The sequence below is a fragment of the Chelonia mydas genome, chromosome 3 (genome assembly GCF_015237465.2).
Source record: "Chelonia mydas isolate rCheMyd1 chromosome 3, rCheMyd1.pri.v2, whole genome shotgun sequence".
Classification (NCBI taxonomy): Eukaryota; Metazoa; Chordata; order Testudines; family Cheloniidae; genus Chelonia; species Chelonia mydas.
Window position 1 is genome coordinate 5,001 of NC_057851.1, and position 19,316 is coordinate 24,316.

General features: G+C 44.9%; 1 protein-coding gene across 1 annotated transcript in view; it reads right to left on the reverse strand.

Annotated features, from left to right (window-relative positions):
- Window positions 1-700: 700 nt before the first annotated feature.
- LOC102938172 (zinc finger protein 501) overlaps window positions 701-19,316 on the reverse strand; it is a 29,158-nt gene continuing 10,542 nt past the window's right edge. Inside the window, exons 4-5 of the mRNA XM_043541926.1 lie at window positions 8,465-8,578; window positions 701-8,110 (exon numbers count right to left, since the gene is read on the reverse strand). Of these exons, the coding sequence (XP_043397861.1) occupies window positions 6,840-8,110; window positions 8,465-8,578 (1,385 nt within the window). The 3' untranslated portion in view covers window positions 701-6,839. The remainder of the gene's footprint in view (window positions 8,111-8,464; window positions 8,579-19,316) is intronic.

The following is a 19,316-nucleotide window of genomic DNA, read 5'->3' on the forward strand; positions in this document are numbered from 1 at the left end:
GGGTTCTGATGGGGACAGTCAGTGGGCAGGAAGTGGGAGGGGGCGGGGGTCAGGCTGTTTGGGGGGCACAGCCTTCCCTACCCGGCCCTCCATACAGTTTTGCACCCCGATGTGGCCCTCAAGCCAAAAAGTTTGCCCACCCCTGCTCTAAGAGAAAGATGGGGAGGGAGGGGGATGGACCCAATCCTGCTGATGGGAAGAATGAGTTAACCCTAAAAAGGGAAATAAAATTTTGAGATATGCACAATGATGGGAATCTGACAGCTCCTGTCTGGATTGATACAAACTAGCTGGCTGACAAGGGAGAGGGAAGAACTGCCCATAGCTATTAGCATATGACCAAGATACTTACAAACACTGACTACTCCAGCCATGGTCACTCAATTAGGGTGAACTGCAAAGAAGGGGACAGACAATCACCATAAAGCTGGTGGATATTCCAGTATTTAGATTTACCAAGACAGTGTAAAACAGCTTCTTTATTACCTTACTGGTTACTCAGAAGTCCAAACAACAGTTTCCTTAATGTGATCCAGCCTTAGGCCTCCATCCAGGAACCCACATTAACTATGATGGCAATTTCTGTAAATCTTATTTCATCATATAAAAGAAAAGGTTCTACCAGTCCCAACAGATCGGAAACATTACATCCCAGGTTAATGAATGTTTCAGATCTTACCCAAATACACAATACAGCCAATTCTTATTAACTAAACTAAAATTTATTAAAAAATGAGAGAGAGAGAGAGAGAGAGAGAATAGTTAAAAGATCAATATACATACAGACATAGAGTTCAGTTAATTGAAGTTCAGATTCATAGAAAAGATGGTGAGCTTTGTAGTTGCAAAGAGTTCTTTCAGAAAATAGTTCATAGGTGATAGTTTTATGTCCAAATCTCATATTCAGGGCGTACCAGCATAACTGGCACCTCAGTCTTGCGACTTAGACTTCCCCTGATGAAGCCTAAGCAGATCTGAGATGACAGAATCAGGACCCAAGGATCTTTTAGACAATGTCATTTCTTTTCACAAGTTGGAGTTCCTCAGTGAACGAACTGTAATTAGGATGACTTTGTACGAGGTCCATCACCAGTACTTAGCTATACCAATTAACATAGGGCCATTTGCTTGCTTCTCCACCATTCACAGTACATTTCGAAGAGAGATGAATACCAAGATATCCCGTGTTTACAATTCATTTAAATGACAGTATGATCCTTTGACCTCTGAATTATCAGAATACAGCATAGACAGGGACTGTTGATTACACTGTCGACCCTTCTCATACATATGTAAATACACAAAAACAAAAACATTATCTCCCCACAAGTCTTTTGAGGGTTATTTATTTTGCAGGATGTTTAACCTTTTCTAGCCATGCATCACATCTGCCCATAGCTATTAGTACACAGGACACACATGGCTGCCCAATGGATTCAGTGAAACAAAAGGCATCATATGACCAGGATACTTACAAACACTGACTACTCACTTGAAACAAATTTGGTGTTACTGTTAAGGTTAAGCCTTCTGATGAATTTGATTTTGATGTGAACCCTCATATGAAGATACAATGTGTATGACCTTGATGAAAAGCCTTTAAACATATTGGGAACAGTACCTGAAAACACACACCATTTCAAAGGCCCGTATGGTCATGCTGTATCTTTGAATGAAAACCCACTATATGCTAGAAAGCCTTATAACAGTGAAAAGTTACAGCTGATACTTGTAAGCAATTTTAGAACTTTTCACAGCAGGAAAGCCATTACAAACCTAATTTGCTGATGAAGAGGGAAACTGAGGCCAAGCCCTGGCTGGGATGATTTAACTGGGACTTGGTCCTGCTTCGAGCAGGGGGTTGGACTAGATGACCTTCTGAGGTCCCTTCCAACCCTGATATTCTATGAGGCCCACTACCACATTGCTGTCATAACTAAATGCCAAGGTAATTCCACTTTAGAGCATTCACAACTACATTAGAGCAACATCAGAGGAGAAAAATGTTCAGAAAATGAAAGAAGCTTTATATAAAGAGCCTGATTTAGTCACACATGATTTTGATAAGCCATTTCTGTTATACAGTGATACGTCTAATATTGGGTTAGAAGCTGTAGTAATATAAAACTAAAAATGGGAAATTCCTATGATGCATTCAGCAGTGTCTAGGGACACCACTTTCTGCATCAATTTTGCATGGGGGGGGGTATGATGCTGAATGGAATATGGGAGACATTTTATGATACTGTTGATACCAATATTATAAAATTGCAAGGAATCTTACCAGATATGCCATGTAAGGTATCTGAAAAAATATTACAATTTGCCAAATATGATAATCTTATTGATGTTTGTATCACCTTTGTATTGTGAGTTATAGATATGTATAGTATATTTGTATTTCCAAACTTGAGCCGTGTTTCTGAGTGAAACCCCCAGACAGATTGGCATCAGCACTGCCTAGCCCGTTCAATGGCCCATCAAAGGTCATCAGCGGTAGAACGAACCCACGGAAAGGAGCCAGAGGATACACCTTATGAGTCAGCAAGGTATGTAGGGGCAGGCTGGTGGACAGAACTCTAAGGCTTTTCCATGTGATGTGCTGAGAAGCTTGTGTTTGGGACACAGGAAGTACAAGCCACATGGTAAAAGGAATATAAAGGGCAACTGCATCGTCTCCATTTTGTCTTCAGTCCTGCTCCCTACCTCTGGAACAACTCCTCTACAAGCTGAAGCATTGAACAAAGGACTGAATGACCATTCAAGCTGTGGATGTCTTCCAGAGGGACTTTCAAGCCAGCAACTCACCAATACTCCTAAGAACCCGATACATGGACTCTCAAGTCACTGTATGTATCTGAGTGCTTTAAACATTTAACAACTCTCTTTTTATTTCTTTTAAAATAAACCTTTAGTTTTGGTTACTAAAGGACTGACTGGAACCGTAGTATTTTGCGTAAGGTCCAACCTAATATTGACCTGGCAATGTGCTGGCCCTTTGGGGTTCAGAAGAACATTTTGTTTAGTGAGAAAAGTTTTTAAATAACTTCTCACTGTACTGGACCTAGGTGCTGATTGGGAGTCAGAGAACTGGAATGCAATAAAGAGGGCTGGGATCAGAAGCACAGTTGTGACTGGTTGGTGGTCATTCAATGTGTAGATATTGTAATGTTGTTTTATACATATGTATAAGGGGTTGATGTGTACCATGCTTTGCAACATTGTATCTGCTATGTGGTTTGTGTAGTCTATTGCGTCACCTTACTATATGATTTCTAAATGCAATGCCACTGTACTATGGGCTATGTGTTATGTATCACAGTGCGTTCTTTCTTAGAACTATTAAATGTATGGTAACTGAATATTTCCTTTAAATAAATGTTACTTTGTTTTCAAAGAATTACTGCTTGAACATCAGTCCTTTGAGTGGAAGGCTACATCCGTGTCCTCTCATGGGTTAACAGAACTAGTCTTTTCTGGGGAGTCCTCAGAGGATCAGAGACAAACTCCCTGGTAAAACCCACGCAATTCCTCTAAGGCAGGCCACCTCCTGTTACGCATTGAGATGAGCCAAATTGACAAATGGTTTACAGTTATAGGAAAGCCATTACTGGGGTGCCTTGGGTCCAAATTTTGGGGTAACAACAGAGAGGTATAAGATACATCCATTTTCATATAACTAGAAATGCCAGAGCAGGTTAAATGTGATGACTCAGAATCAGGACAAGAGATTCTCCCATTGCATTCTCCTCTGATCCATTCAAATCCGCTTCACTACTGAGCCTTATTATTTACAAAAGTTCTAGCACCATAGTAATGTGGAAACAAACAAACAAAAACCCAGCCAACCTTCCCATCTGCAAACAATCCCATCTCAGTAGGAAAAGTCCTACAACAGGTTGGTGGTGATTGGACATCTAACATAGTGAATGCCAGTGAAAATGAGGTAGGATCAGAGCCTAAAATAGGGAAAGAAGAAGTGAAAAATTACTTAGACAAGTTAGATGTCTTCATATCACCAGGGCCTGATGACATGCATCCTAGAATACTCAAGGAACTGACTGGGGAGATATCTGAGCCATTAGCAATTGTCTTTGAAAAGTCATGGAACACGGGAGACATTCCAGAAGACTGGAAAAGGGCAAATATATTTCCCATCTATAAAAAGGGAAATAAGGACAACCCGGGGAATTACAGACCAGTCAGCTTAACTTCTGTACCTGGAAAGATGATACAGCAAATAATTAAGAAATCAATTTGAAAACACCTAGAAGATAATGAGGTGATAAGTAACCATCAGCATGGATTTGTCAAGAACAAATTGTGTCAAACCAAGCTGATAGCTTTCTTTGACAGGGTAACAAGCCATGTGGAAAGGGAGGAAGCAGTAGATGTGGTATATCTTGACTTTAGTAACGCTTTTGATCCTGTATCACATGACCTTCTCATAAACAAACTAGGGAAATACAACCTCGATGGAGCTACTATAAGGTGGGTGCATAAGGTTGGAAAATCGTTCCCAGAGAGTAGTTATCAGTAGTTCACAGTTATGCTGGAATTGCATAATGAGTGTGGTCCCCCAGGGATCAGTTCAATATCTTCATCAATTATTTAGATAATGGCATAGAGAGTACACTTATAAAGTTTGCGGATAATACCAAACTGGGAGGGGTTGCACGTGCTTTGGAGGAACTAGATTATAATTCAAAATGATCTGGACATACTGGAGAAATGGTGTGAAGTAAATAGGATGAAATTCAATAAGGACAAATACAGAGTACTCCACTTAGGAAGGAACAATCAGCTGTACACATACAAAACGGGAAATGACTGCCTAGGAAGGACTACTGTGGAAAGGGATCTGGGGGTCATAGTGGATCACAAGCTAAATATGATTCAACAGTGTAACACTGTTGCAAAAAAAGCAAACATTATTCTGGGATGTAGTAGCAGGGGTATTGTAAGCAAGACATGAGAAGTAATTCTTCCTTCTACTCTGTGCTGATTAGGCCTCAACTGGAGTATTGTGTCCAGTTCTGGGCACCACATTTCAGGAAAGATGTGGACAAACTGGAGAAAGTCCAGAGAAGAGCAACAAAAATGATTAAAGATCTAGAAAACATGATCTATGATGGAAGATTGAAAAAAATGGGTTTGTTTAGTCTGGAGAAGAGAAGACTGAGAGGGGACATGATAACAGTTTTCAAATACATAAAAGGTTGTTACAAGGAGGACGGAGAAAAATTGTTCTTCTTAACCTCTGAGGACAGGGCAAGAAGCAATGGGTTTAAATTGCAGCAAGGGTGGTTTAGGTTGGATATTGGGAAAAACTTCCTAACTGTCAGAGTGGTTAAGCACTGGAATAAACTGCCTAGGGAGGTTATGGAATCTCCATCATTGGGGATTTTTAAGAGCAGATTGGACAAACACCTGTCAGGGATGGTCTAGATAATACTTAGTCCTGCCTTGAATGCAGGGGACTGGACTAGATGACCTCTCGAGGTCCCTTCCAGTTCTATGATTCTAACATGCTTTGCCAACAGTTGGAAACTGGGATTTAAACAACAAATGATCTCACTGTGTTTGAGAGCCATTCAAATTCCCCTTCCAGCTCTGTGACACTTTCATCTCAGGCCCTAAATTACTGTTTTGGGATCAAAGAAAACAAAGTGTGATCCCCAAGCAGAGGGCTGAGAACCCTGAATCATATGACACATTAAGTAGAAGAGGTGCAGAAGATAAATTCTACATGGCTCAAACAATGGAAATGTTGCTGGGCTAATTTGGAAGGTCGGACTCCCTCTAACTCACCACTTCTTCAGGTATCACAGAAGCTGAAAAAACACTTCCCCCTATCCCTACTCCTTGTCTTTGTTATATTTAAATATATTTAAAATGAGAAAAATGGTATAAAACCCAACTGCTGTTCAGCACAAACCAGTGCAATGTGAGAAAACCTGGGAATGAGACAATTTGTCCCTAGTGGGGAACCTGGTGACTAACAATCACTTTGCAGTGGGAGGAAAAGTATAAATGTGATGTTCTTAATTTGGTTAGACTAGGAGAAGTGATGGAGGTTGTGTCAGATTGTGAGGAATTTGCTACATTACCCTGACTGTTATACATGGGCTATTTTCTTTACTGAAAAAATAGTTGTGGTTTTACATCAGGATCACTAACTTAATCTAGCTAACTCCATGGAAAACCTAGTGGAGTCAAGGCGCAGGTAGATTTAACCTCCAGGTACCTGGTAGAGGTCATTCCTGGTTCCCCCACCTGGGGCTGATGGACATTCATGTTGGAGGAAAACACACTTCCATGACACAGGACAAAGGAGTTGATTAAAAATACTGTGGGATTCACCAGGGCCGGATTTCCAATTAGGCACAGAAGGAGTATACCTAGGGGCTCCAGTGTTCTAGGGGCGCCTTACCGCTCTAAAACTGTGTGCAACATGAAGGTCAACTGTAGGCAGGGTGGGCACTGAAGATGCTGTGCCTAGAAGTGTGTAAGGTGTAAATCCAGCCCTGGGATTCACTCCAAGAAAGGGTGAGCTGCAACAGGGAAAAGCAGACAACTCAGACGGGGGAGCTGAGATACCACAGTGCCACAAATGCTGCCTTAAAACTCACTATGTGGGAACTAGCAAAAGGAAAACAAAAATCTTTCCTTAGCCATAGACAAGGGTTTTAAAGTGTTTATCTCCCTTGCAGCTTCTCTGATTATAAAAAAGGGCTGAGTTCTGATAGAAGAATTTCCCACACTGTATGGATGCTCTGATGTGTAATAAGGTTCGAGCTCTGAGCAAAGGTTTTCCTGCACTCACAGCATCCATACAGTCACTCTTGAGTATGACTTCTCCGATGTCTACTAAGGTGTGAGTTCCGAGCGAAGGTTTTCCCGCACTCACAGCATTCATAGGGTTTCTCCCCTGTGTGGATCCTCCTGTGTGTAATAAGGTTTGAGCTCCAAGCAAAGGTTTTCCCGCACTCACAGCATTCATAGGGTTTCTCCCCTGTGTGGATCCTCTGATGTTCAGTAAGGGTTGAGCACTGAGGGAAGGTTTTCCCACACTCACAGCATTCATAGGGTTTCTCCCCTGTGTGGATTCTCTGATGTCTTATAAGGTCTGCAGACAGAGTGAAGGTTTTCCCACACTCACAGCATTCATAGGGTTTCTCCCCTCTGTGGATCCTCTGATGTGTAACAAGGGTGGAACGCCAAGCAAAGGTTTTCCCGCACTCACAGCATTCATAGGGTTTCTCCCCGGTGTGGATCCTCTGATGTTCAATAAGGGTTGAGGGCTTAGTGAAGGTTTTCTGGCACTCACAGCATTCATAGGGTTTCTCCCCTGTGTGGATTCTCTGATGTTTAATAAGGGTTGAGCTATTAGTGAAGGTTTTCCCACATTCACAGCAGGGCTTCTCCCCTGTGTGGATCTTTTGATGTCTAGTAAGGTTTGAGTTCCAAGCAAAGGTTTTCCCGCACTCACAGCATACATAAGGTTTCTCCCCTGTGTGGCTCCTCTGATGTGTAATAAGGTTTGAGCTCTGTGTGAAGGTTTTCCCGCACTGACAGCATTTATAAGGTTTCTCCCCTGTGTGGATTCTCTGATGGTTAATAAAGACTGAGCTCCGAGCGAAGGTTTTCCCACACTCACAGCATTTGTAGGGTTTCTCCCCCCTGTGGCTCCTCTGATGTTTAATAAAGTGTGAACTTTGAGTGAAGGTTTTCCCGCACTCACAGCATTCATGGAGTCGTTCTCCTGCGTGGAGTCTCAGATGTCTAATAAGGCTTGAGCGCCTACTGAGCTTTTTCCCACACTCAATGCATGTGTTATTTCTCTCTCCCATCAGGATTCTCTGCTGGGCCGTGGTTTCCTTGAGGCCTTTGTGAGTTCCCCGATAATTAACAGATTTACCAACTTTCTGCCTTGGCTGGTTTCCCTGCCACTTCCCTGGCCTGTACTGACTCTCAAAGGCTTTTCCCTGCTCACAGCTCCTGGACACACTCCCCTTGCATCTTTGCAATAATACCCCATGTGATTCCACTTGCTCATCATCTTCCTGCGGAAGATTCTGCTCCATGGTCTTACTCACAATCCCATCACCTGCCGGGACAGAGAAAGAAAAACTGAAGAAACAGGAATGGAAAAGGCGAGAACAAACCAAGAAAACAATTGGAGAAGGAAAAAAAATTAGGCACTGAATTTCCCCAAACTCTTCCCCAAAGGGGCGAGAGGAGGTGATCAGTTCTGCATCCAGATCTCATCCAAACACTTAGGGGGAAGGGAGCTACTGCCAAGAGTTAGGATGGGTAGGAAGCCATGAACAGTATCTGCCCTGAGGATATGACACCCCTGGGGGCAATCTTGAACTCAGAGAGCTCACAAGGTTTTTGTTGGTAATCCCAGCTGGTTCCTTCAGGCAATGACAGATTCTGAGTTGGTTTAATGATCCCTCACCTGTGCAGCTGCCTCTCAGGATTTCTCTTTCCTCTGAGCCCTGGAGATCTGGGGCCCATGGCTCTTCCCCTCGTTCCAGCTGGGAGATGACATCAGATTTGGAAACTGGAAACCCTGTTCAGAGGAAAGAAGACCAGTGAGATCAGTGAATTTATGGGACATTTGTCACGCACCAAAAGAGTTCTTTTAACTCCAGCCCATTTTAAAGCAGTAGAATCCTGGGGCCAGCTCTCCAGGTGCTCAAAGGTGCAGGACACTCTTCTCATGAGGGATTTAACTGTGCCCATGTCTACTAGGAACACATGCAGCCAGACACTGATGATCAAAGGGGCTCCTAAAACCTAGAGCAGGCAATTCCATGTCCCAGCAAATGAAGACTCCAGCCAGAGAGGAAGTCCACCTGGAACTGCTTCTTACTTACAGAGAGAGGCCCAAAGACACTGCAGGAGTGGGAAAGGCATGAGGCCTGACAGCTGAGGGGGGACACTCAGAGACGAGGAAGGGCACAGAGAGGCAGCTGATAATCACTATGATAGTGATAGCCCTGATAATCACTATGACCCCCATAATCCTTCCTCTAACTGCTCTCACCCTTCCCCACCTCCTGGGACCTGAGGAGCAACCACTCCTTGTGTTCCCTCCTTCCCTCCCACTGCCCACAACCCTCCTTGCTACCAATCCTCCCAAATTCTCTGATATAGTACCTAGCAATAAAAAGGGAATAAGGACAGCCCAGGGAATTATAGACCACTCAGTTTAATTTTGGTAACCGGAAAGAAAATGGACCAAATAATTTAAAAAATCAGTTTCTAAGCATCTTGAAGAAAATAAGGTGAGATGTAACTGTCAACATGGATTTGTCAAGAAGAAATCAGATCAAACCAACCTAATATCCTTCTTTGACAGGGTAAAAAGTAGAGCCCTGTATGGATACAAAAAGGTGTATCCGCATCCAATCCTGCAGATTGGATATCCACGGATACAAAGCAGATACCCATGGATTTGCAGGGCTCTAGTAACAAGCTTTTTGGATGTGGGGAAGCAGTAGTTGTTATATAACTTGACATCTGATACTGTCTCACGTGACCTTCTCTTAAGCAAACTAGGGAAATATAGACTAGATGACCCTACAATAAGATGGATGCACAACTGGTTGGAAAACCATAGTCAGAGAGTAGAAGTCAATGGTTCACAGCCAAGGTGGAACGGCATATCGAGTGGGGCCCCTCAGATCTCTGCTGGGTCGTCTATTCAGCCATTTTAATCCGGCCCTCGAGCTCCAGCTTCGGCGCTCCAGCCAGGGAGCTGGGTCAGGGGCCACTCCACGCGGCTCCCAGATGGAGCAGCATGGCCCTCTCTGGTGCTCCAGCTGGGGAGCAGGGTCTGTGATGGGTTGGGTCACAGAAACTCCCTCAAGACTGTCACTAGATGTGCTGGGATACCACTGAGAGCAAACCCCCCTGCTAGAGAAGGCTTCCCTCCACTCCCATCTTGCTGAGTTAGACACTCCAGTCAGCTACAGCACAAAGAGGTTGGGTCACGCCCCCCTGCAGTGCACAGAAACTAAGATTCACTTAGTCCAGGGGTTTCTCAGTTAACAGGGACTTTCCCAGCACCCAGTATTCAGTCTTTCTGGGAGCCTAAACCCCAAATGAATCTGTTCTACTCCGTACAAAGCTTATACAGGGTAAACTCAAATTGTCCACCCTCTATAACACTGATAGAGAGATATGCCCTCCTAGGTATTAATTCAAAGAATCATAGAATATCAGAGTTGGAAGGGACCTCTGGAGGTCATCTAGTCCAACCCCCTGCCCAGAGCAGGAGCAATCCCCAATTAAATCATCCCAGCCAGGGATTTGTCAAGCCTGACCTTAAAAACTTCTAGGGAAGGGGATTCCACCACCTCCCTAGGTAACGCATTCCAGTGTTTCATCACCCTCCTAGTGAAAAAGTTTTTCCTATTATCCAACCTAAACCTCCCCCACTGCAACTTGAGACCATTACTCCTTGTCCTGTCACCTGCTATCACTGAGAATAGTCTAGAGCCATCCTCTTTGGATCCACCTTTCAGGTAGTTAAAAGCAGCTATCAAATCCCCCCTCATTCTTCTCTTCCGTAGACTAAACAATCCCAGTTTCCTCAGCCTCTCCTCATAAGTCATGTGTTCCAGACCCCTAATCATTTTTGTTGACCTTCGCTGGACTCTCTCCAATTTCTCCAAATCCTCCTTCTACTGTGGGTCCCAAAACTGGACACAGTACTCCAGATGAGGCCTCACCAATGTCGAATAGAGGGGAACGATCACGTCCCTCGATCTGCTGGCTATGCCCCTACTTATACATCCCAAAATGCCATTGGCCTTCTTGGCAACAAGGGCACACTGTTGACTCATATCCAGCTTCTCGTCCACTGTCACCGCTAGCTCCTTCTCTGCAGAACTGCTGCCTAGCCATTCGGTCCCTAGTCTGTAGCGGTGCATTGGATTCTTCCGTCCTAAGTGCAGGACTCTGCACTTATCCTTATTGAACCTCATCAGATTTCTTTTGGTCCAATCCTCCAATTTGTCTAGGTCCCTCTGTATCCTATCCCTACCTGCCACCGTATCTACCACTCCTCCCGGTTTAGTGTCATCCATAAACTTGCTGAGGGTGCAATCCACACCATCCTCCAGATCATTAATGAAGATATTGAACAAAACCAGCCCCAGGACCGACCCTTGGGGCACTCCGCTAGATACCAGCTGCCAACTAGACATGGAGCCATTGATCACTACCCGTTGAGCCCGACAATCTAGCCAACTTTCTACCCACCTTGTAGTGCATCCATCCAGCCCATACTTTTTTAACTTGCTGACAAGAATACTGTGGGAGACCGTGTCAAAAGCTTTGCTAAAGTCAAGGAATAACACGTCCACTGCTTTCCCTTCATCCACAGAACCAGTTATCTCATCATAGAAGGCAATTAGATTAGTCAGGCATGACCTTCCCTTGGTGAATCCATGCTGACTGTTCCTAATCACTTTCCTCTCCTCTAAGTTCTTCAGAATTGATTCCTTGAGGACACGCTCCATGATTTTTCCGGGGACTGAGGTGAGGCTGACTGGCCTGTAATTCCCAGGATCCTCCTTCTTCCCTTTTTTAAAGATTGGCACTACATTAGCCCTTTTCCAGTCTTCCGGCACTTCCCCCGATCGCCATGAGTTTTCAAAGATAATGGCCAATGGCTCTGCAATCACATCCGCCAATTCCTTTAGCACTCCCGGATGCAAAGCATCCGGCCCCATGGACTTGTGCACGTCCAGCTTTTCTAAATAGTCCCGAACCACTTCTTTCTCCACAGAGGGCTGGTCACCTCCTCCCCATGCTGTGCTGCCCAGTGCAGTAGTCTGGGAGCTGACTTTGTTCGTGAAGACAGAGGCAAAAAAAAGCATTGAGTACATTAGCTTTTTCCACATTCTCTCTCACTAGGTTGCCTCCCTCATTCAGTAAGGGGCCCACACTTTCCTTGGCTTTCTTCTTGTTGCCAACATACTTGAAGAAACCCTTCTTGTTACTCTTAACATCTCTTGCTAGCTGCAACTCAGGGTGTGATTTCGCCTTCCTGATTTCATTCCTACATGCCCGAGCAATATTTTTATACTCGTCCCTGGTCATTTGTCCAATCTTCCACTTCTTGTAAGCCTCTTTTTTGTGTTTAAGATCAGCAAGGATTTCACTGTCAAGCCAAGCTGGTCGCCTGCCATATTTATTATTCTTTCTACACATCGGGATGGTTTGTCCCTGTAACCTCAATAAGGATTCTTTAAAATACAGCCAGCTCTCCTGGACTCCTTTCCCCCTCATGTTATTCTCCCAGGATCCTGCCCATCAGTTCCCGGAGGGAGTCAAAGTCTGCTTTTCTGAAGTCCAGGGTCCGTATTCTGCTGTTTTCCTTTCTTCCTTGTGTCAGGATCCTGAACTCGACCATCTCATGGTCACTGCCTCCCAGGTTCCCATCCACTTTTGCTTCCCCTACTAATTCTTCCCAGTTTGTGAGCAGCAGGTCAAGAAGAGCTCCGCCCCTAGTTGGTTCCTCCGGCACTTGCACCAGGAAATTGTCCCCTACAGTTTCCAAAAACTTCCTGGATTACTTACTCTGGGTTAATTAATAAGCAAAAGTGATTTTATTCAGTATAAAGAGTAGGAATTAAGTGGTTCCAAGTAATAACAGACAGAACAAAGGAAGTTACCAAGCAAAATAAAACAAAACACGCAAGTCTAAGCCTAATACAGTAGGAAACTGAATACAGGTAAATCTCACTCTCAGAGATGTCCCAATAAGCTTCTCTCACAGACTAGACTCCTTCCTAGTCTGGGCCCAATCCTTTTCAGACCGACGTTGTAGTTTATGGCCTGGGTCCAGCAATCACTCACACCCCCATATTTATTGTCTTTTGTTCCAGTTTCTTTCAGGTGTCTCTTTGGGGTAGAGAGGCCATCTCCTGGGCCAACTGAAGACAAAATGGAGAGGCTTCCAGGGCCTTTTATATTCTCTCTCTTGTGGGTGGAAACCCCTTTGTTCTTCTGTGCAAAATCACAGCAACAAGGTGGAGTTTGTAGTCACCTGGGCAACTCACATGTCCATCAATGATTCTGCTTTTTGCAGGCCAATGCCATTGTGTACATGCTAGTTTGAACATTCTCAGGAAAGCTCAGATGTGGATGTGGCATCTCCCCAAGTCCATTGTCAGTTAAGTGTTTCTTGACTGGGCACTTACTCAGAATGGTCCTTTCTCAAGAAGCTGACCAAATGCTTCACTGATGTTCCTTAGAATCAAACACATTGAGATACAAGTACATAGCCAATATTCATAACTTCAGATACAAATATGATACACACATACAGAGTAATCATAACCAGCAAATTACCACCTTTCCATAGACACCTTACTTGACCTCCTTTGTACAAGATTTGGTGCAACTATAGGACCTTGGTTGCCACAATGATCTATTCGGTCACAGTTCATGTCAATAATGTCACAGGGTTGGGGGCTGCTCCACTCAGCTCCTGGAAGCAGCAGCACGGCCCCCTCCAGTGCTCCAGCCGGGCAGCAGGGTCAGGGACCAAGCCACACAGCTCCCAGAAGCAGTGACATGGCTCCCCCTCTGGCTCCTATGCACAGGGAAAGCCAAGGTCCTCCGCTCTGCACACTGCCCCCACAGCAACCATTGGCCAGGAATCACAGCCAATGGGAGCTGCAGGGGCGATGCCTGCGGACGGGGCAGCGTGCAGAGCTGCCGGGCCATGCCTCAGGTAGGAGCCAGAGAAGGGACATGCCACTGTTTCCAGGAGATGCTTGAGGTAAGCGCCGCCTGAAGCCTGCACCCCTGAGCCTCTTCCTGCACCCCAACCCCCTGGCCCAGCCCTGATCCCCCTCCCACCCTCCGAACCCCTTGGTCCCAGCCCAGAGCACCCTCCTACACCCCAAACTCCTCACCCCCAGCTGCACACCAGAGCCCACACCCCCAGCCAGAGCCCTCACTCCCCCCCCGCACCCCACTCCCCCACCCCAGCCTGGAGTCCCCTCCCGCACTGTGAACTCCTCATTTCTGGCCCCACCCCAGAGCCCACACCCCCAACCAGAGCCCTCACCGTGGGTTCGTTCTCCTCCCATATCCCAACCCCAATTTTGTGAGCATTCATGGCCCATCATGCAATTTCTATTCCCAGAGGTGGCCCTCGGGCCAAAAAGTTTTCCCTCCCCTGGCATAGGGAGTACACTTATAAAGTTTGCAGACAATACCAAGATGGGAGGGGCTGTAAGCGCTTTGAAGGACAGCGTTAGAATTAAAAATGATCCTGGCAAACTGGAAAAACAGTCTGAAATAAATAGCATGAAATGCAGTAAGGACAAATGCAAAGTACTGCATGTAGGAAAGAATAATCAGTTTCACAAATACAAAATGGGAAATGCCTATGGAGGAGTACTGCTGAAAAGGATCTGGGGGTTGGAGTGGATCATAAACTAAATAGGACTCAACAATTTAATACTGTTGCAAAAAACGCGAACATCATTCTGGCATGTATAAGCAGGAGTGCTGTAAGCAAGATGCAAGAAGTCATTCTTTCACTCTACTCAGCACTGATAAGGCCTCAACTATAATACTGTATCCTGTTCTGGGCACAAAACTTTGGGAAAGATGTGGGCATATTGGAGAACGTCCAGAGGAGAGCAAATAAAAAATTATTAAAGGTCCAGAAAACATGACCACTGAGGAAAGATGGAGAAAATATATTTCTCAATCAGATTTGTTTAGTCTGGAGAAGAGAAAACTGAGGGGAGACATAAGTCAGCAAGTACATAAAAGGTTGTTATAAAGAGGAGAGTGCTAAATTGTTCTCTTTATCCACTGAGGAAAGGACAAGAAGTAACGGACTTCATAGAATCATAGAATATCAGGGTTGGAAGGGACCTCAGGAGGTCATCTAGTCCAACCCCCTGCTCAAAGCAGGACCAATCCCCAATTAAATCATCCCAGCCAGGGCTTTGTCAAGCCTGACCTTAAAAACTTCTAAGGAAGGAGATTCTACCACCTCCCTAGGTAACGCATTCCAGTGTTTCACCATCCTCCTAGTGAAAAAGGTTTTCCTAATATCCAACCTAAACCTCCCCCACTGCAATTTGAGACCATTACTCCTTGTCCTGTCATCTTCTACCACTGAGAATAGTCTAGAACCATCCTCTTTGGAACCACCTCTCAGGTAGTTGAAAGCAGTTATCAAATCCCCCCTCATTCTTCTCTTCTGCAGACTAAACAATCCCAGTTCCCTCAGCCTCTCCTCATAAGTCATGTGTTCCAGACCCCTAATCATTTTTGTTGACCTTCGCTGGACTCTCTCCAATTTCTCCACATCCTTCTTGTAGTGTGGGGCCCAAAACTGGACACAGTACTCCAGATGAGGCCTCACCAATGTCGAATAGAGGGGAACGATCATGTCCCTCGATCCGCTGGCTATGCCCCTACTTATACATCCCAAAATGCCACTAGCCTTCTTGGCAACAAGGGCACACTGTTGACTCATATCCAGCTTCTCTTCCACTGTCACCCCTAGGTCCTTTTCCGCAGAACTGCTGCCTAGCCATTCGGTCCCTAATCTGTAGCGGTGCATTGGATTCTTCCGTCCTAAGTGCAGGACTCTGCACTTATCCTTGTTGAACCTCATCAGATTTCTTTTCGCCCAATCCTCCAATTTGTCTAGGGCCCTCTGTATCCTATCCCTACCTGCCACCGTATCTACCACTCCTCCTAGTTTAGTATCATCCGCAAATTTGCTGAGAGTGCAATCCACACTATCCTCCAGATCATTTATGAAGATATTGAACAAAACCAGCCCCAGGACCGACCCTTGGGGCACTCCACTTGATACCGGCTGCCATCTGGACATGGAGCCATTGATCACTACCCGTTGAGCCCGACAATCTAGCCAACTTTCTACCCACCTTATAGTGCATTCATCCAGCCCATACTTCTTTAACTTGCTGACAAGAATACTGTGGGAGACCGTGTCAAAAGCTTTGCTAAAGTCAAGAAACAATACATCCACTGCTTTCCCTTCATCCACAGAACCAGTTATCTCATCATAGAAGGCAATTAGATTAGTCAGGCATGACCTTCCCTTGGTGAATCCATGCTGACTGTTCCTGATCACTTTCCTCTCGTGTAAGTGCTTCAGGATTGATTCCTTGAGGACCTGCTCCATGATTTTTCCAGGGACTGAGGCGAGGCTGACTGGCCTGTACTTCCCAGGATCCTCTTTCTTCCCTTTTTTAAAGATGGCCACTACATTCGCCTTTTTCCAGTCGTCCGGGACTTCCCCCGATTGCCATGAGTTTTCAAAGATAATGGCCAATGGCTCTGCAATCACAGCCGCCAACTCCTTTAGCACTCTCAGATGCAACGCATCCGGCCCCATGGACTTGTGCTCGTCCAGCTTTTCTAAATAGTCCCGAACCACTTCCTTCTCCACAGAAGGCTGGCCACCTACTCCCCATGCTGTGTTGCCCAGCGCAGTAGTCTGGGAGCTGACTTTGTTCGTGAAGACAGAGGCAAAAAAAGCATTGAGTACATTAGCTTTTTCCACATCCTCTGTCACTAGGTTGCCTCCCTCATTCAGTAAGGGGCCCACACTTTCCTTGGCTTTCTTCTTGTTGCCAACATACTTGAAGAAACCCTTCTTGTTACTCTTAACATCTCTTGCTAGCTGCAGCTCCAGGTGCGATTTGGCCCTCCTGATTTCATTCCTACATGCCCGAGCAACATTTTTATACTCTTCCCTGGCCATTTGTCCAATCTTCCACTTCTTGTAAGCTTCTTTTTTATGTTTAAGATCCGCAAGGATTTCACTGTTAAGCCAAGCTGGTTGCCTGCCATATTTACTATTCTTTCGACACATCGGGATGGTTTGTCCCTGTAACCTCAATAGGGATTCTTTGAAATACAGCCAGCTCTCCTGGACTCCTTTCCCCCTCATGTTAATCCCCCAGGGGATCTTACCCATCAGTTCCCTGAGGGAGTCGAAGTCTGCTTTCCTGAAGTCCAGGGACCGTATTCTGCTGCTTACCTTTCTTGAATTGACTTGAATTGAATTGACTTGAATTGTAGCAAGGGAGATTTAGGTTAGACATTAGTAAAAACTTTCCAACTGTCAGGGTAGTTAAGCACTGGAACAAATTACCTAGGATGGTTGTGGAATCTCCATCATTGAAGGTTTTTAAGAACAGGTTGGAAAAACACCAGTAGGAGGTGGTCTAGATAATACTTAGTACTTACTTAGGGCTGTGAAATGGTTTTATAGGGTCTTAGATGACTCTCGCCTTTATACAGGCTCTCCTGGCTCTGCCCCCTTTAGTGTATGTCTACATTACACCAAGGAGCAAGACTTTCAGCCAGTGATGCTCGTGCTAGCACATTAAAAATAGCTCTGTAGACATTGCAACTCAGGCCTGAGCTCAGGCTCCCAAGCCCACCCCGGCTTGCGAGAGCGAGCTCCAGCCCAATCTGCAACATCTACACAGTTATATATAGCCCTCCAGCACAAGTCTGGGGACCCAGACTGGGAGGATCTCTCCCAAAGGCAATGTAGACATACCCATATTGTGCTCCTTCCTAGGCTTTGCTTTTTGCAAGCGTGATCCCCATGTTCCACCACTCTTGAGACAGGCCGTGCTGGAGGTAACACCCCTTTGTGTTATGATGGCACTTCAGTGAGTCCCAGTGATTTCAGACTCCTCATAAACACTGTCTCTTTTGGGGTGCTGCAGCCAGTAGGTATTTGCAGCAACACAATAGAGCCTTTTCAGAACAAGACTGCACTGCTTAGGCAACTGGAACACAGGATTTACAGATCCCTTGGTCACTCTGGGAAAGCAAACCTAAACTCTACATTCATTTTGGCAGAGTAATCTGCCTGGTTTTTCCAAAGCCTTCTTGATTTCATCTCTCTCTCTCTGTCTCCTACTCTCAGTCTCTTTGCCCTGAATAGCAGCAAACTTAAAGCCCAGTCTGTTTGTACCCTAGCTCCTGCATCCCAAAGTGCAGTGCAGTTGTGTTCCCATGTTCAGCTTCCCTTGGACCCAGTCATTACATGTTAACTTCCAGTCTTTGAGACTTCCATTATCCAGCGTGCTTCATTCACATGTGGACAGTTCTTGATAGTGTATTCATGTAAATGGAGGCAGGCCTATGTTACTTCAACAGCAATTACGTCCCCATCCCAGAAGACCCCAATTATGTCCCCCACCCTTCACACCCAGTGACTAACAAAGCAAACTGAGGGGGAAGCTGACCTGTGCATATTTTTCATTAAAAAAACCCTACTAAATAAATCCCCCATTCTCTAGAGGGAGACAAGGTCCAAGAAAAGCGCTAAGATAATGAATCAAAAAATCACAGAAACACATGGGTAGAAAGGACCTCAAGATGTCAGCTAGTCCATCCTCCAGCCCTGGGGCATGATCAAGTATACATAGACCATGGCTGACAGGTATTTTTCTATCACTTGCTTAAAAACCTCCAGTGATGGGATTCTACAACCTCTCCCTAAACTATTCTAGTTCTTATCTATCCTTATAGTTGGAAAGCTTTTCCTAATATCCAATCTAAACATCCCTTGCTGCAGATCAAGCCAATTACTTCTTTTCCTACCCGAGGGCACATGGAGAACAATTGATCACCATCCATTCAGTAGCCACAGAGTGTGGCCACCAACTCCTGCTGGTGGCCTCTCTTACAATTTTTCCTAAAATACTTAATTAACTTTAGGACAAACAAATAAATATACACATATACATGTCCAAATCATTGTAATTTATTTATGTAGGGTTTTTTTTGCAGATTCAATAATAAAAATAATGTACAGTTGTCTCTATTCTTTACTGGACCTAAACAGAATACAAACACAAATAAGGTGTTTTGCATGTTCTTGTCTTTTTTGTTGTTGTTTCTTTTGCTTTTCTGGTTGCCTTTAAAAAAAAAAAAAAGACTTGCTAGCTAGTAAGTGTGCTGCTGTGAAAAGTGGCATTTGTATATTTGTTAATATCACTTTTCACAGCAGACTTACTACCAAGCTGGGAGGCTGTGAAAAGTGATATTAACAAACATATAAATATCACTTTTCACAGCAGAATTACTCAGCCCTGGCAAGCCGGGAGACAAAGTAAGCCCTTGGTGGGGAACAGAAGAAAGGCCATACTGGATCAGACCAAAGGTCCATCCAGCCCAGTATCCTGTCTTCTGACAGTGACCAATGCCAGGTACTTCAGAGGGAATGAACAGCTAATTATCAAATGATCCGTCCCCTGTTGTCTGCT